This window comes from Stegastes partitus, unplaced genomic scaffold (assembly GCF_000690725.1).
Source record: "Stegastes partitus isolate 25-593 unplaced genomic scaffold, Stegastes_partitus-1.0.2 Scaffold1239, whole genome shotgun sequence".
Lineage (NCBI taxonomy): Eukaryota > Metazoa > Chordata > Actinopteri > Pomacentridae > Stegastes > Stegastes partitus.
Genome location: NW_007578970.1, coordinates 91,519 through 100,465, shown reverse-complemented (window position 1 = coordinate 100,465; position 8,947 = coordinate 91,519). Strand labels below are relative to the sequence as shown.

Sequence of the window (8,947 nt, the reverse complement as noted above, 5' to 3'; positions counted from 1 at the left end):
AATCAGTAAAGGCAGTGATATGGATCTGTAAATATGTGTACATTCATAAACATTGAGCTAAAATGCTGAGTGTTCTGCTTTCCAGATCGATTGTTCCCAGTAAACCCAGTGTGTCCACAGAGAGAGAACTGGGTCAGCCTCTCATTCACCCGACACACTGCTTGGGTCAGTGCTGCTGTGTCTGACATGTATCCTCACCCGCAGGCTTCCTCCCACCATCATCAGATCAAAGTGAAACTAATAATTAGGTAGCATGCGGAATGATTCCTCCGCCAGCCTTGAGCTTCCTAAATAAACTCCACCGACTGTGTGCACCGCTGCTTCCTCCTGCAGCATCTCTCCAGTCACTGAGATGTCTCTGGTGGGTTTCTGCACAAAATGAGGCCTTGTGTGCTGTAATGAGTCGGGGCAGCTCCGGGTCTCGTATAGAACACAGCTCCTGACAGACTCCTATATATCATTTTTTCTGCTAATTCAGTTCTTCTGCTAATTTATTGAAACTGTGAAAGGAGTGTGTATTTTACTACCCAGCTGCCCCGTGTTTGTGCACTCGGTCGCAGTGGTGTGAATTTCAGTGGGGACTCGTGTGGAAGGTGGGAAATGGGAAACTTATGGCGTAGTAAAAGCTCAGACAAACAACTCACAAGCTCATAAAGTCACTCTGCCATTTAGCGACCCAGAGTGGGTCCACATTAGTCTCTTCATGACGTCGCACACAAGGTCTTAGTTTTAACTTTACATCAAAATGCATATTTAAACATCGACATATATCAGTGATGAAAAGCTCTTCTCATTATAAGTAGTTTAGCCTTTAATTATTCATATTGAAATATGCATGGGTATGAATAATTTTGGGCTTAACTTCTTTGTATTTGTCACCCGCTTGTTTGCATAAAGAAACTGAAAAAAATACATATTTTTTAATCATATTTTCATGCCGACCTGTCCAGGGTGTCCCCTGCCTTCGCCCTAAGTCAGCTGGGATAGGCTCCAGGCCCCCTGCGACTCTAATGAGGATTAAGCGGTGTATAGATAATGGATGGATATTTTCATGCAGGATAAACACAGGTTCAGTTCCAAAACAGTCTGTACAATACAAGGATCCATTAGTTCACCCAAAAGCAAAGCAGTTGCTTAAAATGTTAGAAACTCCACCTGTCCTGCACTGTAAAAAAGTGTGAAAAAGTTGTTCAAATCTGCGTTTGTTGTTGTTGTTCTGGGCTCAAACAAGATCACAGACATGATTATTAGCATTCAGTCTGCCCTGTCATCCTCCTCTTCTTTTTCTTTACAAACACAAACTAGTTTAGAGGCAGTAATAAGCACACATGGAGCCTCAGGTGAAAGGTGTGCTTGTTCTGTTTTGATGCAGAATGACTCCGCTAACTGCTCAAAGATGAACTATGATGGATAATCAGAATAATTTCTCTGCATATGTTAACTTAAACAAAATATTTCCAAGACCAAGCATATAAGATGGAAATATCACAACGAGCACAACACGCTCTGTAATATAAGCCCAATGTTGTTGCTGAATGATCCTGCATGATGCTGAATCACAGGCACCAGTGAACTTTTCCAACAATGGCTGGTTGTTTGCTCATCCAGACAACAACTCATGACACAGGCTCATGGCAAACTCGATTTCTGACATTACGTGTGCAGAGTCGATGAGTTGGGCAACAAAAATCAGCAAAATGAGCAGTGAGGAGACGTGGAAATGCACAGACAAGAAACAGAGAACGAGCTCTGAGGGGAAGCTACAGAATCCTTCATTCAAAATTTCCGCTTCTAGTCCTGGAAAAGTCACTAATGAAACACAGCAGCCGGTTTAGAGCGGACCATCAGTGTGTCAGCGAGCTAATCGTTCAGTTCAACACAGAGCTGCACCTACTAATGTTTACTGTCGATTCAGGAGTCGATTATTTTCTCAATTCGTTGTTTGGTCTATAAAATGTCAGAAAATAGTGAAAAATGTTGTTTTGTCCACAACCAAAAGTTTCAGTTTACTGCCCTGAGGAGCAAACTGGAAACTGGAATCAGAGAATTTGGACTTTTTCTTTGCATCCCTGCAGGTTCATCTACATGTTGGCCCTTGCAAAATATTGGCCCTTTTACATCTTAGTATTTTACTCATCTATCCATCCATTATCTATACACCGCTTAATCCTCACTAGGGTCGCAGTGGGGGGCTGGAGCCTATCCCTGCTGACTCAGGGTGAAGGCAGGGGACACCCTGGACAGGTCACCAGTCTGTCACAGGGCTACACTTAGAGACAGACAACCAAGCACACTCACATTCACACCTACAGACAATTTAGAATCACCAATTAACCTCAACATGTTTTTGGACTGTGGGAAGAATCTGGAGAACCCAGAGAGAACCCACACTGCATGGGGAGAAAAGCTCCCGGGTGTCCTCACCGGGACGTGAACCGGCGACCTTCTTGCTGCGAGGCAACAGTGCTAACCACCGATCCACCTTGTCCTGTTTTTACTCATTTAATGTAAACTATTTTAGGTCATATTTATCTATACACACACACCAGTTTTCCTATAGTGCGTAAAGCTTCCTATTATTTAGGATGGTTTCTTTCTCTAACAAACCATTTGCCTGCAGCTACATAAGGCTGTTTTCAAAATTTCTAATGAATTTCCTTTGCCAAATTTCAATCTGAGTAGTTTGTATAGCCACAATTTAAAAAAAAAAAAACATTTCTGTGCAGAATACAAACTCTATCATGTTGGACCCCACCAGTGAAGCAGCAGTGGATCAGCAACAATAAACCCAAACATCACTCAAACCTACAAATGCTGCATTTTCAATTTCAATGCCAGTCTTTGTGAAGACAGCGTTGGGTAAATGTGGCTAAAACGCTGCAACGCTGAGTGTAAACACCTCGAGTTGAATCAAAAGGTGAAGCATGAAACTGTTTAACTGTACATTTCCCACATCAGACTTGACCACAGGGACAAACTTTAAACTCTGTGGGGTTCTTAGCTGTAATAAGAGCTCAAACGACACAGAAAATAACACACGACGGCTACGTCAAGGTGCAGGGATATAAATGATACCAAACTTCAAGTGTTCTGACTCAGTAAGTCAACATTTTTAAGCCCCGTTCTCGGTCTGAAACGTCTTAGTGTCTCCTACAGTAATAACAATAATAAAAAAAAATGCACCCAAGGCAGCACATTGTGTGTGAGTAATGAAGAAAGAGCCTTAACTGATCCAACATCACACCGAGGTGTCAGAAACTCCCAAACAAAGAGACTCTGAGCTGCAGCCAAACAGGATTGTGAAGGTTTGCCTTGTCGGGACAAACAAGGACGATGAGAGCAGAAACTCCAGGATGAAGCAGTGGAAAATAAAACCTGCGAGTCATGAGCACATTCTGACCACTCACATCTAAACTATTTGGCTTTCCTTCCTAATATAGTCCACATCACGTTCACAGTACAGGCTGCACGTATAAACAGCTTCAGGCTTTACTGCTGCTGAAGCTTTTACAGTCCTGGACAGTGAACAATGTAAAAGCTGTTTATGGTGCAGAAACACTGGATGGGTTTGGTGATGATAATAATAAAAATAAAATAATTTTTAAAAAGCTTCAAAGTGTCACAATAAAAACTTGATCTTGCAGGGATCATTTTTGGATTTTAACAACAACACTATTATTTTATCTGATCAGTTTGGCTGCATTCAATGACTATAATAAACGGTGTGGATACATGCAATGGAAACTTGCAGCAGCAGCAGCACATGGGCTCTGATGGATCCAGCAGGATCATGATTGTTCCGGTGGACTCGGATCTGTTCTTACCCAGAAGCTCTTTGGGCACCTCTGACGTTTCCTCGCTCATTTTAGCTGAAGATATTAAAAAAAATCCAAACCGAGAATCCAGTCAATGCATCCAACAGCCTCAAATTGTGAGGACGATTGTGCAAGGAAAGAGGGAGGGAAGAGTCAGGTGGAGCCGCCGCCGCCGCCGCCGGTGCGTTTCTCCCGGTTACATGCTCCTGTCCTCCGCCTCTGTCCGGACGATGTCTCCGTGGTGATCCGGGCGCATCAGCGTTTCAGGGTTTGTAGGGGAGGACGTGGGGGTGTTTTACGCAGAGGAGAAGCTACAGTCTCCTTAAAATCATGGTGAAAGCCGGCGGGTCTTGGTGCGCTCCGGGGACATGAAAGGACCTCCGTTCATCTGCTACCGTAAAGCTGTCGGTGATGCAGAAGCAGCCAATAGAGGCACCGGGGCTCCTCCCCGCGCGGTGATGCGACAGCCGGGGAGCCGCTGCGCTGCCGGGCCGCTGTGGCGTGGCAGGGAGGGGGCGCGGCGCTCGGTGCCAGGCCGAGATAATGGGCAAGCCGCCGGTTCCTGGACAGCAGGGACCCCTAGCGGCCTTAGCAGGGGTCTGGTCTCAGTGTGGGCTTCTGGAAAGGCCTGATTTGCTTCCATACTCGGACCCTAACTAGAAAAAAAGAAATAAATATCTGCTTAATTATAATTTAGTGAAATACAACATTGCTTTTGAATTGTGGTGAAAACAATGAAAAAAACTGTCCCGGACAAATTAGAGCACTTTGCTGACAAGCTGTGGGCCAACATACCTGTCAACAGGTGCAGATGTCTGATTGAGTTACAGAAAACACTTGATTGCAGTGATTGGCTCAAAGAGTTGCTCAACAAAATATTACTTTACAGGTCCCATCATGCTTGTTTGCTTTTTATATATATCTAGTGGGAGCATGGGCGTAGCGGACACGGGGTACACGGGGCTGGGGCCTTTCTGGAGGGCCTGCAGGGTCACTGTGGGTGGGAGGCATATTCAGGGAGGTGCTAGTGGAGTTTACACATTCTCCTCGTGCAGCGTGGGTTCTCTCCGGGTTCTCCAGCTTCCTCCCACAGTCCAAAAACATGTTGAGGTTAGTTGGTGATTCTACATTGTCCATAGTTGTGAATGGGAGTGTGCTTGGTTGTTAGTTGGGACAGGCTCCAGCCCCCCCACGACCCTAGTGAGGATCAAGATGTGTCTAGATGATGGATGGATGGAAAATTAAATACATATATAAAATAAAATGGAAATTGAATTTAAAAAAAAATAATCAAATAATATGAAAAATCTCAAAGGTCCTGGTTGGAAGTCAAAAGTGAGGCCTGCACTTACAAAAATGGTGAAGTGAGAGGTCAAGAAGAATCTCAAGATCAGGGCCAAGAACATCCTGATGAATCTGAGGCACCGAACAAGGAGGATTCCACTGCTCCAGGAAAGGCACACAGAAGTTCAGCTGGACAAGAGGAAGCTTTTGGTCATCAGTTCTAAGGTTGCATGACATAAAAATGAAGTTGTCTGGACACAGGGACGCGGTTTCCATTTAGAGAAACAAAGGAGAAGCATTCGACCCTACGAACATCATCCTCACAGTCAAACACAGCAGTGGGAATTCAGTGCTTAGGAGGAGACATTTTTCAGCCAGTGTCCCAGAAAAACCTTGTCAAAGTTCCTCTGAGTGGAAAAAAAAGACATAATCTATGAAGCTGGTTCACCATGGCAACGGGTAGCCTAAAGAAGGAGCAGAGCCTCTGTGTTAATCCGCTGGAGATGGAAATAATGTGTGACAAATGCACTTTTTTCTACATAAGAAAACAACAACACAGCAGCAGCAGCAGTAACAGAGTCTGACTGAAGGAAAAGACTCAGTAAAACATTATCCAGGAGGCAGATAGCACCTAAACTTTTTATTTGATAGATTTTTAGTGAGTCACACTTCCATGCCACCATTGCGTGTCATTAGCTTTGTGTCTTCTCTCTCCTGTAGTTTGTGTTTGTTTGTTCTCTCTGCACGTATCTCTGGACCTGGAGCTGCAGATTTCTGATCTCCTCAGAGGGATTCATTTAGATTCATTAGGCTTCTCTCTATAATATGATTTCATACAGTGTCAATCACACCTTGTCAAGTGGCCTGAGATGACGTATGTTGTTTGTATAAATAAAGCTGAATTCAATAGAAATAAACACTATTACATTTCAGCTGAATTTCCTACAAGACTGATGAAATGCTGGAATCTGACTGTGTTTCATGCATTAAGAATGAGGAAGTGAAATGACCCCTTGATGCTCTGCAAGAGAGTCGGAGTCACCGCATTGACTGACCCAGAGTCAGCCAGGGGGGATTTGTTTTTGGGAAACTCAGAGTTTCCCTCAACTTGGGGTTTTTAAAAGTTTATATAAGCCTACTTTCTGGAATGAAGTCAGAAGTCCCCAAGAAGAGTCACTGCACTCGGCTTCCAGGCAGTGAGAGAATCAAAGTCGTGCATTTGAAGGTTTTCCTGGTCGGACCTGGAATGATTCAGGCCTTCGCTTTTCCTGGCAGCAGCTACGTCTGTCCCCTAAGTTTTACTTTATTTGTCAATTTTTGAACTGACCCACATTTAAGGTCTTGTTGGATCATATATTCAAGTTTTCTCTCATCTGTTTGAGGAACTTTAACTGCACACACAGAAACAAAGACTCCAACAGAGGAATTAAAGAAATAGTGGACTTTTGTATGTATAAACTATAAACAGCAGTACTTCAGGGCATGCTATTTCAGGGCTTCACTGCATCTTCTTGATTGCATAAAATGCAACAGATTACTTTAGTGAAAGGTCATAACCTCCTCCAGTATCTCTGAGAGTGGACTACAGGTTAAGTTTACAGTGTAAATAGCGTTAAACAGAGAAGGGCGACACCATGTGGTGATCTGTTTGAACTACAAGACGAACCATAAAACCATCAGAAATCATTTTAGACAGCATGTATTGTGTTTGCTGTTGCACATCAAAGGTTTAATATTTCAATTTGATATCTGATGATTTTACCAAACTTTTTGTGTTTTGATATCTATTTTTTTCCCCCCTATTTTTATGTCAAGAAAAGTTTATGTTACATTTTTTAAAATAATGCCACAGTGACACTCCAGATTATTTTGTTTGCATATTTCATCTTTATTTGTGAATCTTCTCCCACTTTTGAAGTACAGTCCAACATACACCAAACACCGGTATGGCAGTACCATTAGGCAGTATAATTCAACATCTTGTTCACCACAACCTTCGTATAAAAATTTCTATGTACATTTTGTCAGTAGCTGTCACCAAACTAAAAAAATAATATTGTAAAAAAATAACATTATTTTTTACAAAACATTTGCAATATACTCTCAATAAACAGACAAATGATGCCAAAAGATGCAGGTGTAACAAATTATAATTCCAAAAAGAGGTATTTGTCATACGAGCATATGTGCTGCGGATTCTGTAGTCTTTCAAAGTGCATCACTTAATTTGCAGTTAGACTTAAGCTACAGTTTGGGCTCTGCTGCTTGATCTCATTGAGTCTTGCCTCCAGTTTTTCTGCTGTGGAGCTGAGCTGGCAATCCTTCAGCATCTGTGGCAGTTTCCTGAGCTCCTGCTCTGGACTTGTGGACAGCCAACCTTTGATCTGATCCAGCAGAGAACCCCTCTGTTTGAGCGGAGTGGCGTCCCCGATGCACCCCTCCTCCGCCGACGTGGAGATGTATCTGTTGCAGGAAAAGGATTAAGGTTTAATGTGAGTGGATGAAGGGTTAAAAAGAGGCAGGAAAAGGAAGGAAGGGAAGAGTTACAGCTGAGGTGTTCACTTACTTGTAGACAAATCTCTTCAATTTTCCTAAACGCATCTTCTGCATTGAAAAGAATCCTGAGAGGAAAGTCCTGAAAGTCTCACCTGAGGAACACAGTGTGAAAGTTAAACTTCAATTTCTGTCATAAATCTTATAACTGAGTATTGGCCTGTTAAAATTGCTGCTCACATACTCACTTCCATTTGCAAGATCCTCACAGGTGCCACACATTGCGTCCTGGTAGGCTGATCCATGGAGGAGCTTGATCTTTCCATTTGCACATTCTTGATGTTTTACACATGAATCCAGCGCAGAGGATGAGCTAGAAAAAGAGTCGTCAGAACACTTTTGGCAAACAGTGTCCCTTTCCGAGGTACCTAAGAGAAGACAGCAAAACATTCTAAGTTACTGAAATGTTTAAAAAGAAAATCCTGCAATCCTAAGTAATTTAAATAAAATGTAGTGTAATTTTACAGTGAAAATTTGTATTAAAAAAGGGAAAAAACTAATGTTTGCAAACAGACTTTTTTATGGCTTTTTTTAAACAGTTAATATGCAAATTTATAATTCTTTGTGTGATTTTATTAGATATCTAACAATTTTAACTGGAAAAAACTGGAACATAAAAAACTGAAACTGTTAAAACACGTTTTGTATTTTGCACTTAGAGCCAAATCATTGTGCACTATTTAGGGCAGTTGCTCTGCACCTGGTGGACCTTTATTTTGAAAACCAGACGCTGCAAAGCTGCACTCAGTAAAGACCCTCTGACAATTTAATGCCGAGTTTAAAAAGATTTCTACATTATTCACCCATGCGTAAAGACGCACAAGTTAATTAAATCCCCATCTAGAATTCAACTCATGGAACACAACAGGACGTTAGTGTCGCTCTTCCGGCCCGCCTACCTGTGGTTTGAACTCCGTGTCCGGGGCCGCACTCGGTGTGCCGGATACAGAAGTCATCCAGCCGGTAGAAGCCCTGCCGGCACCGGCAGACTCGGTTGGTGGTCGGGGAGCACTCGGTCTCCACCTCCTGGTTGCTGTTGCAGAAGTTGCTGCAGTAGAGACACCTGGGCAGGTAGTTCCACAGCGCCGTGAAGTAGTCCCCCCCGCACGGCGCGCACTGCGTGGGCGTGCTGGCGGTGCAGTGCGCGGCCATGTGGGTTCCCGGTGGACACTTGTTGCAGTTGAGGGTCTCCCCGGTAGCAGGGTCCCGGTACTCGAAGGTGGGAGCGGACTCCTCCGCCGGCGCAGCGGGGAGGACGGAGAGCAGGAGCAGCGCAGGGAGGAGGAGGAGCTGCG

At 43.5% G+C, this 8,947-nt stretch overlaps 2 protein-coding genes across 2 annotated transcripts in view; both read right to left on the bottom strand.

The window, feature by feature from the left end:
• Nucleotides 1-4,070, bottom strand: part of LOC103369093 (leucine-rich repeat-containing protein 16A) — a 103,487-nt gene extending 99,417 nt beyond the window's left edge. The window contains exon 1 of the mRNA XM_008297702.1: nt 3,825-4,070. Within this exon, the coding sequence (XP_008295924.1) occupies nt 3,825-3,864 (40 nt within the window). The 5' untranslated portion in view covers nt 3,865-4,070. The remainder of the gene's footprint in view (nt 1-3,824) is intronic.
• A 2,893-nt stretch (nt 4,071-6,963) lies between these two features.
• LOC103369095 (tumor necrosis factor receptor superfamily member 6B-like) overlaps nt 6,964-8,947 on the bottom strand; it is a 5,454-nt gene continuing 3,470 nt past the window's right edge. The window contains exons 2-5 of the mRNA XM_008297705.1: nt 8,552-8,942; nt 7,841-8,020; nt 7,666-7,747; nt 6,964-7,562 (exon numbers count right to left, since the gene is read on the bottom strand). Of these exons, the coding sequence (XP_008295927.1) occupies nt 7,322-7,562; nt 7,666-7,747; nt 7,841-8,020; nt 8,552-8,942 (894 nt within the window). The 3' untranslated portion in view covers nt 6,964-7,321. The remainder of the gene's footprint in view (nt 7,563-7,665; nt 7,748-7,840; nt 8,021-8,551; nt 8,943-8,947) is intronic.